We start from the raw sequence: 22,287 nt of genomic DNA on the forward strand, positions 1-22,287 counted from the left end.
AGTGCCCAAGAAGGTTTGGATTTTGAAGCATTTCACATTTTGATTTTAGGATTAAGAATGTACAACCTGTATTATCATTCTGAGATTGCTGTTTACCATGTAGAATGAAGCAAAGAGTGAACTATTAGACTGTATCATGCTCTGTGTTCTTTGGAAAGGACCAGGATGCAGGATGTAAGAGAAAGAACATGAAGATATGATATAGAAGAGTTGGAATAGAAACCCTAGTCCTGAAAATCTGAAATACCAATATGAATTCATGAGATATTTCAAACAGCTGTATATTATACATGGATATATAGATAACCTAGCGGTATCTGCTACAAAGGCCTAGAAATCATGGTCACCAAATAAGCAACAAGCATCCCTGGCATCCAGGTCCATTTTCTACTATAAGAAACCAGGACTTCTTCCAAAAATATAGATTCCACACAGGGGTAGAAAATACACAAAATGAACCTGTAACATCCTGGCCTACCAGAGGGTAAAGAAATGATTAAAACCTACTAGGGTTATGACAAAGACATGAACGTCAATCTGAATAGATTCCCATTGGCCAAAGAAGGGACAACATGAAAATGGATTGAAACTCGAAACTCTTAGGTTTAAATCTATCAGCTCATAATGATATATGTTTTTGTTTTTTTTTAAATATGGTCACAATTTGCAAAAATCAGAGTATGTTATACTACACAGGATGCAATCTAGGTGTGGGAGACTGCACTAGTCAAAATGCCTGGGTTCTGCCATAGATAATTTGTAAAGAAAAGAAAGGCATAAAGGGAGAAACTGTAGATTCAAAAATTGTGAACATCAAAATTTAAAAACTGGCAAAATCTAGTGTTCAGGATCCAAATTTAGGAGACAAAACAAGAAATGTAGGGAAGTGAGAGTACTTGTTAAGTAAAGAGAATGTTTGCTTTTCAAGGAAAAAGGATGTGACTGGGGTAGGCACATGGATGTATTTAATCATTTTATAATGTATGCATATATCAAAATACCATGTTGTACATATGAATGCATACAATTTGTCAACTTAAAAATTAAAAAATTAGAACAGCCAGAATGAACATTCCCTGAAGATAGTAACCTTTATTTTTCTTGTTCACTGACATATCCCCAAACACTACAACAGTGCCAGGACACAGAAGGAATAAACATTTATCAAAAGAAAATGGGAGATGAAATTATTTTACACAAATTGAACTGCAAAGTGTGATGACAGTATTGATAAGAATATGCAGAAAAGAAAACTCTCATAATATTAATCTGCTGGAAGGAATATAAAGTGTACAGGTTTGGAAAATAAAGACACCGTCTTTTATAGGTAAGCATGAATATTCTCTGACTCAAATTTTACATCAAGGTACATATTTTTCCAAATAGATCACTATTTCTTTACCCATTTCATAATATTAATTTAGTGGGTCTAAGTAACATTTTTTCCCCTTTATTTATTTATTTTTATGTGGTGCTGAGGATTGAACCCAGAGCCTCACATGTGCTAGGCAAGCGCTCTACCACTGAGCCACAACCCCAGCCCTCAACTGATTTTTCTAACAGAAAAGATCAAAGTACATATCATATAAGTAAATTTTGTTTTGGCTGTGTTATGTGTTGAGTTGCAACGTATATTTTATCTTACTATAGGTCCTAGTCATAGAAAGCCACTGCCTAGAAAGAATGTATTAAACAAGTGTAGCAAGACTCTTAGGATAGTCACAACAACATTCTTTGTTAAAAGCAAAAAATTAGAAAATATACTTCATGGCCACCCTCAAAAGAATGATAAATTCATTCTGATACATTCATGCAATGAAATCCTAGAGAGCAGTGAAAAAAATCAATGAACTAGAGCTATATGTATCACCATGGATACCTCAGAGAACCACACCTGAGGCAAAAAGTCACAGTAGTATGACTGTTGGTGCTAAGCAAGGCAGGCACCTTCAGGGGAAAACTCCTGTATTAAAAGCACCTTCAAATTTGTACTTTCTTGCGGGGCACGGTAGTGCATGCTTGTAATCCCAGGGGCTTAGGAGACTGAGGCAGGAGGATCATGAGTTCAAAGCCAGCCTCAACATGTGCTAAGCAACTCAGTGAGACCCTGTCTCTATGGCTGAATATCCCTGAGTTCAATCCCCGTACTGCCCCCCACCCAAAGCCCATTCTTCAAAGTGTCTCTGAAACAACTTGCAGAAGACCAATCAAGGTCACCAAGCTACCCTGACTCTTTTTTGGGGATAATGGAGATTAACCTCTGGGGCACTTGACCACTGAACCACATTCCTAACCTTATTTTGTATTTTATTTAGAGACAAGGTCTCACTGTGTTGCTTACCACCTTACTTTTGCTGAGGCTGGCTTTGAACTTGCAATCCTCCTGCCTCAGCCTCCCAAGCCACTGTGATTGCAGGCATGTGCTACCATGCATGGCCTCCTGACTCATTATTTTAGGCAAACTGGAGTATACCTGGCTTGTTATAATACTGGACAGAACATGCCCAGAAGTGTTTGGGTCCACCATCTGAACCTTTTTGACCATGGGGACTATGAGCATGAGTTAAGCATGCCCACAAATATATCTGCCATCTTACATTCTTGAAATATGACATTAAACTGAGCATGCTCAAAAATGCACACCTTAAATTGAGCATGCTCAGGAACATGTCTGTACCTACAATATTTCCCTATATGAACATGTATAAACTCCCTGAATAAAATCCCCATGCTTCCATTTCTCAGAGGGCACTGCTTTAGAAATAACCTTAGAAATAAATAACACTAAGGTTATTTATTCCTTTCCTGCTGTGGGTGATAGTCTTTCTCCACTTTTTATCTCCTGCTTGTGGTTTTTGGCTTTGTGCTTACCAAGACGGGAACACATTACATTCAGTTACATGATGGTATAATGTACAAAGATGAAAAGTAAGCATGATTATACAACATGCTGATACAAATCTATATGCCTAATTAAGGACACAAATATTTCTGGGAAATCTACAAAGGAATTATGAAGGAGTTAAAAAGTCTACTAAAAAATGAGAAAGAAAAAAAAAGCACATATACAGTTTTCTAGATAATGATTACCTGTTGAGTGAAAGTAGAGGGAAAAGCACATAAAAACATTTCAACAGTGTTTAGTAATATTCTTTGGGGTAAAGTCAATTGTGTATTATAATGCTTTTTAACATATATTGGGTTAATCATATAAATAGGTCATTTTTGGAGGCTAAAAATGGCCATAAGTGGGCAATTTCATATGACTCAACTACTTAACACACTCTTTGAACTATACCAGTTATTTCATAAAAAAGTAAATCCTAGATCATTTATTCACTATAGATGCTTTATTCAGGGTTTTATAATCAAACGTACAAATCTTATATTCAGAGCCAAAAATACGTTACACCTTAAAGATAGTGACCTTAACTTTTTGTTATGGAAAACCACAAATGTTTACTGAATTAAACAGATGATAATAATAATACACACCAACTATCCTTAACAATCAAGTCATTGGCAAGCTTTTTACTTCAACTGTCATACTCCCATACCCTGTAATACAATGAAGCAAATGAGACAACATAATTGCTTCTATAAACATATTTTTTTAAAAAGTCCTTTTTAAGGGAGCTGGGGTTGTGGCTCAGCAGTAGAGTGCTCGCCTAGCACGTGCGAGGCCCTGGGTTCGATCCTCAGCACCACATAAAAATAAATAAAGATATGTGTCCAACTACAACTGAAAAAAATTTTGAAAAAAAAAAGCCCTTTTTTAATAAACAAAACCTTTTAATTCCTAAAATACATAAGCTTTAACACTACCATATATCTAGTCAAATTTCCCATTATTTAAAAGGAGCAAGAGAGCATTAAAAAGAACTTAAGAGGGGCTGGGTTGTGGCTCAGTGGTAGAGCGCTCGCCTAGCATATGCAGGGTGCTAGGTTCAATCCTTGGCACCACATAAAAATAAACAAATAAAATAAAGGTTTTGTGTGCAACTATAGCTAAAAAAAAGAACTTAAGACAATTTTCTCTCAAATTAAAAAAAGGGGGGGGCAGGAAGTCATTGGCTGGATGACATGATCACATCATCAGAAAAATATCTAATATACAGTGATTTTTGAAAGAATGATATATTCAAGTAAAAAAATACAAAGATCTACTTAAAATTAATCACAAGAAAAGGAAAAAAATGGCAGAAATTAGAAAACTGAAAAACTGATTCCTGAAAAAGGCAAAGTGTACAGGATAAGACTCACTGCTAGTTTAAGACAGCTAAAATAAAACTCAAGCAGGTGGTCAGTCCTAATGGCTTCCTGATGGCTTGAAAAGACACAACAGTATCCTGATTAACAATGAGGTGAAAATTTTTAGAATGGAGGGAGAGACAGAGGGAAATGTCCCAATAGATGGACAGAGAAGAAAGCTCTCTAGTCAAATCTCCAGCTGACCACGGACCCTGTTGCTTGGGGAGAGGAAACTGTAAGACCACTGAAAACAAAACCTAGATGGCTGAAAGAAATTATCTGCTCCCCAAAGAGAAACAGAATTTGGCATAAGGGGTCTGCTTGCTAAAATAAAAACCAACACCCTCAGAATAAAACAGAGTCCAGAATCTCTGTAACATATTGTCCACAATGCTGACTATACAAATGAAAAAAACTATGAGACATGCAGAGAAACAGATGGAGAATTGAAGAGAGAAGGCATTTGCTGGTGCAATGGCGCATGCCTGTAATCCCAGTCAATCAGGAAGCTGTGATAAGAGGATCACAAGAAGTTTGAGTCTAGCCCTGGGCAATTTAGTGAGACCCTGTCTCAGAATAAAATATTTTTTAAAAGGGCACAGGATGTACCTCAGTGGTAAAACACCGCTGGGTTCAATGCCCAGCGTACCACCTTCACCCTACAAAAAAGAAAGAAAGCATTCGATAGAAACAGACACCCCAAGATAACCATTTTGTTGGAATTAGTGACAAGTAAATGCAATGTGGGATCCAAAATAGTATCTTAGAACAATAATAAAGGATATTAGTGGGAAAACTAAATCTGAGTAAGGTCTTTAGTTAATAGTTATTGTACCAACGTTAACTTCCTGATTCTGTTAACTGTACTAATTACAAAAGCTGCTGATATCGTGGGGAGTATGGACAGACAGAAACTCTCTGAACTATGGTTTCATTTTTCCTAAGTCTAAATTAGACTTTCCTTTTCTTATTGAATACAGCTATCTACAAGACACTCATTTAAAAATTAAAGATGCATGGTCTCCAGGACCATAAAAATCATTCAATAAATGCATACAGGTTCTCTTTAAAGGATTCGTCCCAACTTCTTTTCTAATGTTAAATTTCAGATCTCCTGTGACCTTCTAGAAAATAATGGAGTAATGGAAAAACTATGTAAAAAAGCTTATGAGAAGATCAACTACAATCTGGAATAAGGACAAAAGCTTTTGGTATTTTGTGATGTGTTTGACAACATTTTAGCTTACTTAAGCACGAGAGATAAAAGCTAAGATCAAATTTTTGAGTATTCTAACAATGTTTTTGTATATTAAAAAAGTTTACTGTGATGATAAATTATGACCACCTCAGAAAAAATTTTAAAGTAACTGTTACATAGCTCATATATGCAATTTAGTAGCTCAGATATGCAATTTAGTATAAAATATGTCTTCCCTCTATGCCTCAAATGGGTAATCTAATTCTTAAATTTTCCATTTTGGGGAGTTCAGTGAATGAGAATCTATTTTCTATAAACCCCTAGAAATGCTGGATTAAATAAAACAAAGTTAACAACAACAATAACACACATGTACACACAGACATGTATGTCTGAGATGAAAGGATTTCCTTAGACCAAACACAAAGAAGGAAACAGCAAAGCAGTGGTTACAAAAGTGGACCCTGCAGCTGTCCTTGGAAAGTTTCCTGACTCAATGACAGATGCTTGGGACTTTAGACTCCTTCAGAGTCAACACAGGCCTCACACTTCTCCTTTCTATCTCCATTTCTACCTAAAGGCTCCTCAAAGGGCTGTAATCTCAGTGAAAAGGTAAACTAAATTCACCTACTGGAAGAGGGAGACAACACACAAGTTTATCTAGGCTTTGGGATACTAAGGAGAAAAAATTAGTCTCTCATAAGAATTTGTAACCAAAAGCCTTTCCTTAGCTGGATTTAGAATTTAAAGTCCCATTATAGAGAAGTGTAGATATCCCCCAACCAAAACATTTAACATAAGGAATAGTCCCAGGTCAGTGACAGCTCCAGGAACAACCAAAGCAAGCAGCCCCCAGAAGGGATATACCCACAACCTGGGAAGCAGTAAATTTCCACAGACAAAGCTAACACAGGCACGAACTTTCCATGCACAGATACCAATCAGCTAAGAAAACACACCACTGTAAAGGTTAGTAGAGATAAACAGAGAAGTATCCCAAGAACTTCAGATGATAACACAGAAACTATAAAATAAATTGCCCAAAATTACTTAAGAAACTTTTTACTTTTCTAACTAAGAATATGACACTAGGGTAAAAGCACATAGTTTGAAACAGAGCACATCTGAGAGAATTAGTGAGCTGAAATACAGACTTGAAGAAATCCCTCAGGATGGAACACAAAAGACAGGTGTGAAAACAGGAAAGGTTGAGACAAGCAAGAAAGAAGGCCAACTTTCAACAAAAGTACTATAGTAATTATAGAGGGAAAAAAGCAAAAATCATGAGAAAAAATATTTGAAGAAATACTGGCCAAAAATATTCCAGAATCGATGTGAAAATTAAAACAATTTCCTATTTAGAAAAATTATGTACTAAGGAACAGAATTTCAAAAACTAAGCATCAAAATTGTAAACAACTCACGTGATTAAATCTTCTTGTGAAGGCAACTGCATTTGGTGCAGAACTATATTTTTCCTTCTTATTCCATCCACAACTTGAAAGCTCCTGGAAAATCAGGGTGAAAATTAAATATGAAATAAAGAAACAGCCCTATTTTCTTGTCATATTAAGGATTTTTTAATAGTAAAAGAGTATATGTGCACTTTTCTGGAATGACCGTGCTTAATAAGAACATATCTAATATAACCATTCAGAACCCCTCAACCCAAAAATAGTTTTTTTAATTTTAGAGCTAAAGTGCATGGCCTTTTTCACAGTCTCAGATTTGGCAAGTGTGTGATGGGGAAGTCAGCACCTTCACATATCACTGACAGAATATAAACAGGTATAATCTTTATGGAGAGCAGACTGGCAATTTCTGCCAATATTTTAAATATGCCTACATTCAATACAGTAATTTCACTTCCAAGAATTTCTTCCAGATATATTTAGAAAAATACTCAATGATAACAAGGCTGTTTGTGCAGAACTGCTTGTAATAAAAAAAAAACCTGAAAGGTTAAATGTTTATCAATAAAGGGCTTATTAAATTAATTAGGGTAAATCCACCTAAGGAATACCACATAGTATGTGTGAGATGTTAAAATGTAAAAACTAACTAAGGGTCAACAAATAGGTCTTGGGGCCCAAATCCATCTCCTGCTCGTTTTTTGTTTACTGTGGTGCTGGGGATTGAACCCAGAACCTTATGCATGTTAGGTAAGTGCTCTGCTCCTGGGTTACATTCTCAGCCCTCCTATTTCTGTAAATAAAGTTTTACTGGAACACTAGAAAAAAAAATCCTATCTATCTATCTATCTATCCGCCCATCCATTCAGGAAAATCACAAAAGCAAATTCTGCTGGAAGAATATGAGAAAGCAAAATTATCTAACAGAGAAGTAAACTGAAATTCCACATACAGAATATTATGGAATCTTTGGGGAAGAGATTTGAGTCCTAAAAAGAAAGATGCAGAAGTAATGAAAGCTGAGTACCTCACAACTCACACTGAAGACTTCTAGTTGTCAAGCCCCATTCTGTCACCAGAGTTTCCACAATCAGCTTTACAGTATCTTACACTGAAAAAAAACCTCTAATCAAAGTGTTCTTAATCCCCCTAGGACTAATCATTCAATAGACTTCAAAAGGCCCAAGAACTTGAATGTAAAAAACACTTTTTACATTAACCTCTATTTGAAATGGGACATCTCTTTATAATTATAAATATAGGCTATAGATAACAATAGTATTGGCAATCTGTGTACTCATTGCCAATAAAAATCAGATATTTTCATATATTATAGTTGGTGCAAATATTTCGAAAACATTTATACTCATCATTACTTCAAAATTATGATCATTGTTAGAGCTACCTCTTATTTTACTGAATATGTTAATAAACAAGCACATATACTGATATAGAATAGTTTTGAAAAATATTCAGATAAGTATATTTTACTAGAACAAATTTTCTTTGACTTTAAAGAATTTCTGTCAATAAGCTTCAGCATGCAAAAGGGGTCATGGTCTCATGTAGATTAATAACACTGTGGAATACAGGAATAGCTACCTGTGGGGGGGGGAGGAGAGAGAAGACCTTACCCTCTGCATAGGATTATTTGCCAAGTTTCTTTAGTACTTGGCCCTGGGTTTAAAACGCCCCCCTACCCCCAGTGTATTTCAGCCTAAAATATTGTGATTCTAACTAAAGAACTAGTACTCCTTCACCCTAGCCTCTTGGTGTAGTTATGGGTTTAATCTTGATCTTGCTCAGGTAATCAAAGGCCTCCCCAGTTCAAAGATATCTGGGTACCTTGTCTTTGAGCTACACTAAGCTAAAAGTCGAGAAAGCTGAAAGCCAAATAATCACCCTCTTTTAGATGGTGTTTCATTTCAAGTATTTTTTAAAAGTATACGAATTTGAACNGAGGGAGGGAGGGAAAGAAGAAGAGGGAGAACGGAGACACACACACACACACACACACACACAGACATACCATTCATAGGAAAAGAAGAAAAAGAACTCGAGTTAGGCCAGGGAACAGAAGAAAACTGAGAAAAGAAAAAGATAAAATCATATAATTATATGACGAGAAAAGCTTTTAGACGAGAAAAGCTATTGCATCCAATTAGGCAAAAATAAGAAATAATAAGAAATGGCCTGCCTAATGCTCAACACATTAAAAAAAAAAGATGTAAACTAGACAGAGCATGACATCACAAAATTGCAGGATACTGACGACAACAAACATAAAGTCTGTCAGAGATTCAAAACCAGAACAACAAAAAATAGATCACATATAGAAAAGCAGGAACCAGAAAGTATCAGGTATTTCAAGAGCAGCCCTGGAATTTATTAGACAACTGAAGGAAGCAGCACCTTTGAAATCCTTGAGTTCTGCATCCAACAAAAATATCAATTATAGACATTTTTAGACATAGCATCTCAATTTGCCTTCTATCTCAAGAGAATCAGTGTAACACCTGCTCCATGGAAATAAATTCACAAACCAAGAAAAGGGAAAGGAGTCAGGTGTATAGCATGTCCTTACCAAACAGAAGGCCCTGGTTCAATTCCCAGCACCAAGAAAGAAAGAGGAAAAGGAAAATGGAATACATGAGATCTAGGAAATAGAGGAACCAACATAGAAACAAGGTATTTGATTAATCCCTAAGGGTGATCCTGGGACCTTAAGAAGAGTCAAGAAACAAGCAAGAGATTTCTTTCTTTTCATGATATATATATATAGTTTTATTTATTTATTTATTTTATGTGGTGCTGAGGATGGAGCCCAGTACCTCACACATGTGAGGCAAACACTCAACCACTGAGCTACAACCCCAGCCCCAAGAGAAGAGATTTCACAAGAGAAAATCTAGAACAACGAAATCAAATTCCTGATGTGTTTGAACATATTAGGAAGAGAAATTGGTAATAGATACAGAGTGAGCTAAAGTAAATTTTCAGTGCAAAGAAAACAAAATTTGAATAATTACCACTCAACAGTAAAGAATATATAGTTAGTCAAAACCATGATATAACTAGAGGAGGAAAAAGAAAGAATTGTGCTAATTTATTATATAAATGGCAATCACCATGCCCTTTTCTTGAGTCTCATAAAATGTGTTTGGTTCCTGTGATCTATCTATTGTCAACTCATTTCATATGACTAAAATTATTGAACCCCTTTTGGGCGGAAAAGAGAAAAATTTTAACTTCCCTATAGTCTATTTTTCTTTTTGTCTTAGACACTAGGACCTCCTTCCAAGTCACACTAGAATATAATCTAAGAAATAAATTCTGCCACAAGTGTTATCTTTGTATTTACAGCTTATAGGCCTGGTCAAGAGACAAACCACCATATGACCCAGCTATCCCATTACTTGGTATTTATTCAAAAGAACTAAAATCAGCATACCACATTGATACAGCCACATCAATGTTTATAGTAGTGCAACTTACAATAGCCCAGTTATGGAACCAGCTCATCAATAGGCAAATGAATAAAGAAAAGGCAGTATATATACACAATGCCATTTTATTCGGCCATAAAGAAAAATGAAATTATATTATTTGCTAGTAAATGAATGAAACTGAAGAATATCATGCAAAGTAAAACAAGCCAGATGCAGAAAGTTAAAAGTCAAATGTTTTCTTTCATATGTAGAAACTAGGGGTTGAGGGTGGGAGTGGGGGATAGAAGGGATTTAAAAAGGTGGGGCAGAGAGAAAGACAAAAGTAGAAGACAAATAGAGTAGAGGAAGAGAACTGGGGGTGGGTGGGTAGGAACACATGGGGAAGTACTGGGGTATGAAATCTGTCAAATTATGCTATGAACATGCTACAATGAGTCCTGCAGACACACACACACACTTAAAAATGCACTAACAACAATAATAGAAAATTGATAGAGGAGAGCAAGCAGATCAGGGGGAGGTAAGAGGCAAAGGAAAGGGAAAGTACTGGGAAATGAGACTGTGGTTATTATATTATGTGCACTTACAAATATAGCATAATGATCCTATTACTATGTATAATTATAATGCACCAATAAAATTATTTTAAAAGATATTCTATACCAAAGCATCTCACATGAACACCACAAATTCAAAGCAAATTTAGTGACTCAAGGATGCTTTTCGTTTTTAGGATTCGACTTAAGAATAGGGTTGTTTAGGGTATACTTTGTGTTACGGTTTAAATATTAAGTGACCCCAAAAACTCATGTGTGAGACAATGCAAGAAAATTTAAAGGTGAAGTGATTTGCTTATAAGAGTTTTAACCTCCTCAGTGCATTAATCGCTTGATAGTGATTAAATGGGTAGTAACTGTAGGCAGGTAGGATGTGGCTAGAAGAGGGAAGTCACTGGGGCGAGCCTTTGGGGTACATATTTGTTCTTGGTGAGAGAAGTCTCTCTCAGCTTCACAGTGATGATGTCTTGAGCTGCTTTCCTCTGCCACAGAAATGTACCTCCCACCATGATGTTCTGCCTCACCTCCCACCATGATGTACCTCCCACCATGATGTTCTGCCTCACCTTAGGCCCAAAGCAATGGAGCTGGCTGTCTATGTACTGAGACCTCTAAAACTGTGAGCCCCAAATACACTTTTCCTCCTCTAAAATAGTTCCTGTCTGGTTGGTCACAATGGTGAAAAAGCCAACTGAAGCTCTATGTAAATGAGCTACCATCTTAGCAAAGGCTAAATGAAACATAGCGGCCTTAACACCCCTTACAATTTATTCCAATAAACTTAACTTTTCTAATTGTTTTTTGTAGTGCTAGGGTTCACTCCCAGGGCCTTGTGCATGCTATATCCCACCCCCCTTTTTTTAAAAAAATAATACTTTTAGTTGTAGATGGACACAATACCTTTATTTCGTTTATTTAGTTTTTTAATGTGGTGCTGAGGATGGAACCCAGTGCCTCATGCATGCTAGGCAAGTGCTCTACCACTGAGTCACAACCCCAGCTCTATCCCAGCCTTTAACTTGAAGTTTTAAGCTCAAATGGTAAAAAGAAATCTTTGAATAATAACTCAGATATATAAAGGCAATTTCTTAATGATCAATGAAAGTATATATGAAAGAATATTCATGGATTCATTTTAAATCATGAAAATATTAAGCCCAATTTTCAGTTGCATTTATTTTGGAAACACATGGGAAGGCAAAACCATACAACTGTTGACCACCTACCCTATGTAAGATTTACTGAATTCACAGGAGTCACAGCTTCTCTTACGTCTTGTAGGTCTGATCTGAAAAGGGAAATTCTTGATCTAAATTTCATCTTGTAGGTTCCAACACTCTTAAAAGGACTGTTCTAAGGGTGATGATGTAGGGATACCTATAGATAGAAGAACAGAAAAGGCCAATATAGACCAGCATGTAGACAGAGAGCAAGAGAAGAAAAGAAAATCTGATGAAGCTAAAAGGCTGGGTGTGTGTATTGGGGTGGGGTGGGGTGGGGTGGAGTGGCTGGAACGAAAATTCTCAGGAGGAAAAGATAACTTGCTGAGCAATCTTAATGCTCAAAAGTGGAAAGCTTAAAAAGAAAATGGTATATCCACTAGTATTCAGCTTATATTGCTACACAGAAAGAAATCTCTGCCACAGACTAAGTACTCACTACTGCCCCTACATTTTTAACCCACGAAATACACTTTGAAACTATACAACCCAATGTAATAGGATAAATTAAAATTTCCCCTTTCCTTTCCTAATGTACTCATGCCCTCTTTTCCTCCCTCTTCCCAGTATTTTAAAGTTATTTCTGAAATGAAATCAAAAAGAAAGAAAGGAGTTATCTTCTCCTTCCATAAATACCCTGATGTACAATTCTCCAAAATAACACTTTGTTCTTAACCTTCTCTAATCCTCATGTAAGCCTTAACTCACTACACATGAAGGAAGTTCACAGCAGCAACAATACACACTGACAAAACAGTGCATCTTGCTTCTAACAGGACAGTTAAGTTTATTCCAGTCTACAATTAAACCTTCAAGTCTGTGCTATTGCTATTTGGATATGAGGTATCCCGTAAAAGCTCCTGTGTGAGAAAATGCAAGAATGTGCAAAGTGAAAGGATTAGATTCTGAGAGTTATAACCTCATCGACCCACTGGTCAATCCACTAGAATGGATTAACTGGGTGGTAAACTTGTAGGCAGGTGGAGAGTGGCTAGAGATGCTGGGTCACTAGGGTGTGCCCTGGAAGGTGCACCTTCCCTGTGGCTCCTTCTCCTTCTGCTTCCAGGCTGTCATGTCCTAAGCTGCTTTCCACTGCCAGAGTCCTCTCCTATAATGTTCTGCTTCACCTTGGGTCCAGAGCTATGGGGTCAGCCAACTGTGGACTGAACCTCTGAAACCATGAGCCAAAATAAACTTTTTCTCCTCTAACTTGTTATTGTCAGGTCTTCAGATGCAGCTACACAAAGCTGACTAAAATAGCTATCTTCAAATCTTTCTTTATATTTGTAGATTGCTTATATTTTAATACAAATGACAGCTTTCATTAAAACAAGGATCGAATAATGATATTTTTGATGTTAGACCTTTGGATATTGCCCTGACTACAGTCTTTTGGCCAACACAAAAAATTTGCTCAGAGAATGCTTTTTACACATACTGCCAGAAAAACCTCAATTGTAAAATTTTCAGAAACATTTTTAAAAGAGTCAGAATTAATTAACATGTCCCTCACTTAACCAATAATCTTCTCAATCTCAAGTGTACCTCAGGTGTACAGAAGAGTCTTATTTATTTTTACTTAAGGTCTATTTATTACTATATAGTCTTCTCTCGGTATCCACTAGAGGATTGGTCCCAAGGGCCTCCCTAACCACGGGCAACCAAAATCTGCAGATGCTCAAGACTCTTATATAAAATGGCATAGTATTTGCATAGCAAATACTTTAAAGTATTTCTACATTATCTATAATACCTAATATAATGTAAATATTATGTAAATATAAGTTGAATATCCCTTATCTGAATGCTTCAAGGGATAAGTATTACTAAATTAATTCTAAAAGGTCTGAACAAATTTAAATTTACACTCCCACTAACAGTGAAGTATTATTATCTAGTCAAATTTTAATTTTCCTTATATGAAATGGTTGGGACCAGAAGTGTTTCAGATTTTGGAATATCTGTATAGTGTTTACAAGCTGAACATGCCAAATGAAATGCTCCAAAATTCTTTAGATTTTCAGATTAGATATCCTCAACTACAACTGTTGTACTTTGTTCAGGAAATAATGACAAGGAAAAAAATCCTGTCTATGTTTAGTAACAATGCAATTTTTTTTCCAAGTTATTTTTCATCTGTGGTTGGTTAAATCCCTGGATGCAGAATCTGCAGATACAGATGGCCAAGTGTAATCTAAATGACTTAGTGTATTGATCTGCTAGAACTCAAGTGAGGAACTTTCTTCTTTGAATTTAATATCTGTTAGAAGACTTTCAGGTGGAACTTGTCACTTTATGAACACTTCAGATTCTTCTAAGAGAGGTAAATGTTACCCAATGTAACAACTAAAGTGTGAATTTCAAGCACATCACCTTTTGCTTAAGACTAATTCAAAAGGCCAGAGAATTGCTACTGAGAGAAAACTAGATTGGCAAGCCACTAGTCTGTCATAACCTAACCTGTGCTGAATGACCCAAAATTCACTCTCAAGGGAAATACCACTGCTGTAATAAACGTGGCAATGCCTTCAGAAGAAATATCAGCATTGCAAAGCATCAGGGTATTCGTAAAACGCAAAATTAAAAACCTTAAGAATGTAATAACAGAACCTTCAGAATGCAGTCAAGGCTTCCCAACAAGAAAGAACACATGCAGAGAGGCCCTAGAATGCCCAACGGCTTTCTAATAGGAAAAGAAATCTTCATGGTTAAAAGAGAAATCATATGGGAAGATCTATGTATATAAGAAATGTGAAAAAGCTTTGGTAAAAGCTGAGCTTCAAAACTACAACTATCTTATATTTGATAAAGGGGCTAAAAGCATGCAATGGAGGAAGGATAGCATCTTCAACAAATGGTGCTGGGAAAACTGGAAATCCATATGCAACAAAATGAAACTGAACCCCTTTCTCTCGCCATGCACAAAAGTTAATTCAAAATGGATCAAGGAGCTTGATATCAAATCAGAGACACGCCGTCTGATAGAAGAAAAAGTTGGCTACGATCTACATACTATGGGGTCGGGCTCCAAATTCCTCAATAGGACACCCATAGCACAAAAGTTAATAACTAGAATCAACAAATGGGACTTACTCAAACTAAAAAGTTTTTTCTCAGCAAAAGAAACAATAAGAGAGGTAAATCGGGAGCCTACACCCTGGGAACAAATCTTTACTCCTCACACTTCAGATAGAGCCCTAATATCCAGAGTATACAAAGAACTCAAAAAATTAGACAATAAGAGAACAAACAACCCAATCAACAAATGGGCCAAGGACCTGAACAGACACTTCTCAGAGGAGGACATACAGTCAATCAATAAGTACATGAAAAAATGCTCACCATCTCTAGCTGTCAGAGAAATGCAAATCAAAACCACCCTAAGATACCATCTCACTCCAGTAAGATTGGCAGCCATTATGAAGTCAAACAACAACAAGTGCTGGCGAGGATGTGGGGAAAAGGGTACACTTGTACATTGCTGGTGGGACTGCACATTCGTGCAGCCAATTTGGAAAGCAGTAAGGACATTTCTTGGAAAGCTGGGAATGGAGCCACCATTTGANCCAAAAAAAAAAAAAAAAAAAAGAAAGAAAGAAAGAGCAACTAATAAGAGTTGTGAAGGAGTGTTAGTAATGGTTCAGTGTAGATTACAGAACTTATACCATGTCTTCTTTGTAATCACTATCTTTATAATTTTAGCAACCATTACTGTGTTTTCTCCCCATCACCAAGAGGAAAAGGCTACTTTTTGTGGTGGTGGTTGGGGAGGTGAATAGCAAAAAGCCTGGTCTTATGTGAAAGGGATCACGACACATAGTAAATGTGAATAAATCACCACCTGAAATAAAGTTACACATGGATACATATGATATGGTGGTCCCTTCTTATCCATGGGGGACTGATTCTAGCACCCCTCCCCCTTGAATACCCAAATCCACAGATGCTCAACTCTCTTATATAAAATGATGTAGTATTTGCACATAACCTAGGAATATTTTCCAACAGACTTTAAATCATCCCTATACTACTTATAACACCTAATATAAAGCAAATGCTATTTGATAGATGTTATACTGTATTGTTTAAGGAATGAATAATAACAACAAAAGATTGTTATGTGTTCAGTACAAACTCAATTTTCCCTCAAATATTTCTGATCCTTGTTTGGTTGAATCTATAAATGTGGATCCCAGAAAAACAGAGGGCCAACTGTATATATATAAAAATGGGCTCTGATTTGAGTAGTTTTGGTACAACTTAACTAATGATCTTTCAAATAGTTTCACAAAGTGTATGTATAGCTTTTATTAAGTTTTAATACAGATTTAATAACTGGTATAGTGGACAGAACCATGAAAATAAATTTACTAGTTACAGCCTCACAAGACAACCACTATTTTTCATAACATCTGAGGTTTAATTTTGATTTAACAACAAGAATTTCTTCACTCTTTAGTGAATGTAATATTCTAACTGCATACATGAGGAGACTGACACTATTTTATGCTAGTGAGACTAATACATGAGACTAATAGAGAGCTTAAGCAATCTTTCATGAAATTTATCAGTAGCAATAGCTTGACAAAATAATACTTATACAACCATTTTAGATAACATTTGGCAGTATTTAATAAATTTAAAGATATTCATCCCCTCAGCCAGTGATTAATGCACTAGAGCACATGTACCTATGTAAATTCTAATCAACCATGTTGAACATGAAAAGCAAACCGAATACAAAAGTCATAAGATAAAATTTATATAAACAATCTAAAACCTGCAATAATATATATTACTAAGGGATACCTATACTTATAGAAGAGACATAACTAACAGGACAGGAATGATATACACCAATATTAGTTAGTGTTTACCTCATAGGGAGGATACAGATGAACTTCTGGTTAGGTATACAGAGATTTACCTAAAAATTATTATACTCTGTGATATGTCTTCCATATTTCATACTAAATTAAGAAACATTTTTCTGCCAGATGGCAAAGTCCTGTTTCTGATAGCCAAATGGTCAGGAATGATAAAGACCAATATTGGTTAGTGTTTATCCCAAAGGGAGGATACAGTCATTCATTCTGAGATTGAACCCAGGGCCTCATACATGCTAATACATGCATGCTCTCCCATGGAGCTTCCCCCCTGCCCTGCATCCTCCCTTTAAATACCATCTCTCTCTACAGTGGCATCTCTCAAACTTATATTTCCTGCCTGGATTGGAAACATATGCCAGCACATACTGCTTAACTGAACATTCTCCTAGCGTATCTAAAAGACATGGAAAATAAGGACATTCGACTCCAGCTCTGGGCTCTAAATCTATTCCTCCAGCCTTTCTCCACAGGGCTGCATTCTACCTTATGTTCTATATGAATGGATGCCAACTACATGCTTCTGATGTAAGACCAAAAACTTTGGCATTGCCCTTGGCTCCTCTAGCATATACACTGACCACTTCTAACTCTACCACTCCCACCCTGAGCCAAGCTATCTTCATTTCTCACCTGTCTCCGTGATTCCCTGGCACTTCTTCCCTACCTATGCTCTTTCCCATACACCCTGGTCAGTGGTCAGAGAGACTACTTAAAACCTGAATCAGAAAACTAGTACCTAATATGAGACAGGCATTCAGTTAAGTACTTGCTGCATCACAACACAAAATGGAAAACTGCAAATGACAAGAACAATGAAGAAGAAGAGTGTCAAAAGAGCCTGTAGGAAAACAAAAAAGCTTACCTGAGAAAGTTAAACTTGATGAGACAAGTTAACTAGGATGTTTACAGGCTCGGTGGTGAGAGGGACTAAAAGAAGACCAGTGTAAATGAGAGCAAAAAGAGGTAGAAAAGGTATAGAATAAGTTTGGAGAAGAAAGGAGGAGGCAAAACCATGAAGTGAGCTGGAGATTCTACTATGATGGTTTATCCTTATCCTCAGAGCAATAGGAAACCACTGGTGTTTTAAGCAGAGAAACCACATGAGCACAGTTACATGGCCAGAGAGGGTTACAATGGCTCCCAGGTAGAGAGGAGTAACTTACTTTCAGGGGTCAGAGTAGAACATCATAGATCAGGTAAGAGAGAACTGCAGTAATACAATTAGGAGCAGATGGCATCTTGGGGAGTTGGTAGTAGAGATAAATAAGATATGCAGAAGGTTAAAAAAATAATCAATGAGATTGGTGTTGAATGATATTGAGGGAGTAAAATCAAGGGAATTTTAAGGTTCACAAAGCACTATTAGGGGAAACAAAATATTCCCTTAGAAGAGAAGTCTATGTCTTTCAGTAGTGGTAGCCAAGCCCCTAGCTACAAATGGGTACTGAGCACTTGAAATATGGTTCTTCTGAATAAAGAAGTATAGTAATTGTAAAACATACTGAATATCTAAGGTTTAATACAGAAGAAAAAAATGCAAAATATCTTAATTTTTATCATGATTACAAGTTGAAATGATATTTTAAATGTAACAGGTCAAATAAAATTATTAAAACTGACTTCATCTATTTATTTTTACTCTATAATGTGGTTACTAGACCTCCAAATGACCTATTTCTGTTGAACAGCACTACTTTCATATGAAAACAGCAATGTAAGTATTGCAGTTTATTCCAAAGGGGGGGGAAAAAAAAAAAAAAAAAAAACAACGTCAAAGGAGAAGATCCCTGAATTTTGGGGGGGAAAAAAAAAAGTAATTTTTATAAAGAATTTCATTTCTTTGGTTTTGTTCAAAAAGGTGAGGAAATTAAGGTTTTATTTTTTGGCATCTGAATACTAAAACCATTTTCTATTGATGTTATTTGTGGAATATATTATTTTGTCTATTGCTAATCCAATGATTCTCTTTAGAGAAGTTTCTGTATTACAAGAGAAAGGTTAGGAAAGCACATTATGGAGATGACAGGGACTCAGAAATCATTTGGGCCCACCCCTTCATTTTATAGGTGATTAAGTAACTTACTTGAAAAATTACTGGACTAATACCATTTATATTACATGTATGAGGGAACTCATTACAGTCATTGTAGTATTCAGGGACACCACAGATTTGTAATATATCACAACTACATTCTGATCCCTAAAGAGCTAAACAATCTATGCTACGTTACTGAATTTCAGGATTATCAAGGACTATTTTGAGGCACACAATACTATTTATATTCTTACTTGATAAGAGTGGGAAAAGCATCAGTTCTTAGAATCTGAAACCCAGTCTCAGCTGTTAGTCATTGCTGTGGTTTGGATATGGTTTTCGTGTGTTCCCCCAGAAGTTCATGTGCTGGAAGCTTGCTCTCCAGCATTGTTGTGTTGGGAGGTGGTAAGTTTTAAGAGGTAGAAGCCTGTGGGAGGTGGTTAGGTCATGGAGTACCACCTTAGGAATTTTTGGTCTCAAAGTGTATGGGAGTACTCAAAAGAGTGGGATGTTATTAGTTAGACACCCCATGTACTTGACCCTTGCTCTACATGGCTGGTCTCCCTTTCTACTCCTCTACCATGTTGTGAGGTAGCCATAAGAACTGACCCTCACTGAAGGTTAAACAGATAGGGTGCCCTCTGATTTTTGACATTCAGCCCTCAAAACTATAAGCTAAATAAATCTTTCTTCTTTATAATGCACAAGGTACTTTCTAACAGTAACACAAAATGGATTAAGACTGCTGCGAATCAAGGATAACTGACACCTGTTTCCTTATCAGTAAGATGGAGATGCTGCCATGCCCAGGTTGTGAAATGACAGGAATACTAAACACACACACAACCCTGCATATAGTCAAAATGTGGTTCCCTGACACTTTCTGTTCTCTCCAAAATGTCAACACAGTTCCACCTGTGATTCAATGATGCACAGTTATGAATGCCATGTTTCAGAGGCCTGAATAACATGAAGATGTTATGGCAAAAGCTTTAAACATCTTAGAATTAAATATTAAATATAATTTGACATTTCTAAAATGTCTTCATTTAAGATACTATAGTTTATCATTTTCTATATTAAAAAGAAACATTCTTAAAACTACTTACATCTGGTTGAATAGCTTTAAATACTGGGACATCCATTAGCGTTATCTGACCCTGAAATAAAAAACACCAACATTAATCTGTTCTTTGGAACTCCATGACATGACATATATTCTAAGTAAAAAATTTATTCTGTACTAAAATATTACTAAATAATTTTTAATTATAAGGGCTTACAGAAAAAATGAAAATTTAGTCCATTAAATAAAATTATTTCTATTTAGCTGATAGCTATTTATATTTTCTTGAGACAAATGAGGTAAAATTAGAAAATAAAGATAATTAAAAAAATCAAAAACAAATCATGTCTATTGGTTCATAGAGCAATGTTGTAATACTGACTAAATTATCACTCCTCAACTACTCATCGAAAATTGATAAAAAGGTTTTATTCCTAAGCAGGTGTGGTAATCCCAGTGACTGAGGAGGCTGAAGCAGGAGAGTCCAAGTTCAAGGCCAGCCTTAACAACTTAGCAAGAACCTGTCTCAAAATAAAAATAAAAACGACTAGGGACATATCTCAGTGGTAAAGCACTCCTGGATTCAATCCCCAGTAACTCCCCCAAAAAGGGTTTTCTTCCTCACTTATAATAAGTACTGATACTACATTTAAAAGGCAACATATTATACGGACTTTGTAAGTTAAGGTTATGGTTATAAATATAAAACAAAGTTTAACAATATATCAAAAAATTATATGCTCTGATCAAGCACAGTTCGTTCCTGGAATACAAGAGTGGTTCAATATCATAAAAATCAATGTATCCTGTTAACAGATTAAAGCAGATATAAATGAATATGTCAGTTAATAAATAAAAGATTTTCTAGATACTTGTCACAATATTCCAATGATATCTTCATATTTCATTTCTCAATTTTTTGTTTACCAAACAGTAAAAATACTTCTTTGATATGTCAATAAAGTACAACTGACTTGGGAAGATAGCATAGGTAGCAATGAAAGGAAATAACCTATTACTTACTAAATTAAAGGCCTAACTTATGAAGCTGCTCTAAAAACACTAGGCAGTTCTTCTTACCTTCCCCATGCCATCCTCCCCCTTGTTCCAGTTGTGCTATTCCCCCCCAAATTCCCATACCCAGCTTCTTTAACTATCTCCTCTGCTGAAGTTACAAATCCTAACTCAATAGCATCAGTATGTAAGTTATACGCAAAAACTGGAGTCAGGAGAGAGAGAAGGCTTACCGCATATTCCTCTGGTGTAACCTTAAGAACATCAAATACCACAGCATCAAAGCTTTTCTTCAATTCAGAGCCTTTGTCACTTAATGATTCAGAGCTGCTACTCTTCTGTTAAATTGAAAGAAAATATGGACATTTAAATATTATCTCACAGATGTCACAGAACCTAGACTGACCTTAAAAACTGAGGAAACTAAGAACTGCATGTTAACAAAGGCTACAGAAAGCTGAGCAACATGTGCTGCTTAGCTGGAAGAGTACTAGATGTGGGCCCAAGCAACCTGAAATCTAACCTCAAGTTTTGATTTTAGGTTCTTAAGTAACTTTTTTGGGGACGGGGAGAGAGAGAGAGAGAGAGAGAGAGAGAGAGAGAGAGCGAGCGAGCTTGTGTGTGTGTGTGTATGTATGTGTGTGTTTCTTCATCCAGGCATCCCATCATTTTCTACAGAAATAAAAGCCTTAAAATACGACAATGATTCTCAAATGGTATAAAGGAAAGTTGGGGAGAACAACATACATCCACAGTCAGGTATGAGGTACACGCTGAGAAATACGTTGTTAAGCAATTATGTCACTGTAATTACTTCACAGAATATACTTATATGATAGTAAATATTTATGGCCCAAATATCAACGCACCTTATTATATAAAAAAATATTTCTTGGCATTAAATCCCAGATAAACCCCAAAACAATAATACTGGGTGATTTTAAAACATCCCTTCCACCAAGACAGGTCATCCAAACATAAAATCAATAAAAATATTTCCAACCTAAATAATATGATAAATCAAATGGACGTAACAGACATTTAAAGAATATTTTGTGGGGCTGGGGTTGTGGCTCAGTGGTAGAGCACTCGCCAACATGTGTGAGGCACTGGGTTTGATCCTCAGCACCACACACACAAAATAAGTAAACAAAATAAAGGTATTGTGTCCACCTACACCTAAAAAAAAAAAAAAA

At 36.1% G+C, this 22,287-nt stretch overlaps 1 protein-coding gene across 1 annotated transcript in view; it reads right to left on the bottom strand.

The window, feature by feature from the left end:
* The window catches only part of Ralgps2 (Ral GEF with PH domain and SH3 binding motif 2), a 117,144-nt gene that overhangs the window by 87,879 nt on the left and 6,978 nt on the right, over positions 1–22,287 (bottom strand). The window contains exons 2-4 of the mRNA XM_048810221.1: positions 21,325–21,429; positions 20,121–20,171; positions 6,874–6,957 (exon numbers count right to left, since the gene is read on the bottom strand). Of these exons, the coding sequence (XP_048666178.1) occupies positions 6,874–6,957; positions 20,121–20,171; positions 21,325–21,429 (240 nt within the window). The remainder of the gene's footprint in view (positions 1–6,873; positions 6,958–20,120; positions 20,172–21,324; positions 21,430–22,287) is intronic.

The sequence above is a fragment of the Marmota marmota genome, unplaced genomic scaffold, assembly GCF_001458135.2.
Source record: "Marmota marmota marmota unplaced genomic scaffold, marMar, whole genome shotgun sequence".
NCBI classification, from domain to species: domain Eukaryota; kingdom Metazoa; phylum Chordata; class Mammalia; order Rodentia; family Sciuridae; genus Marmota; species Marmota marmota.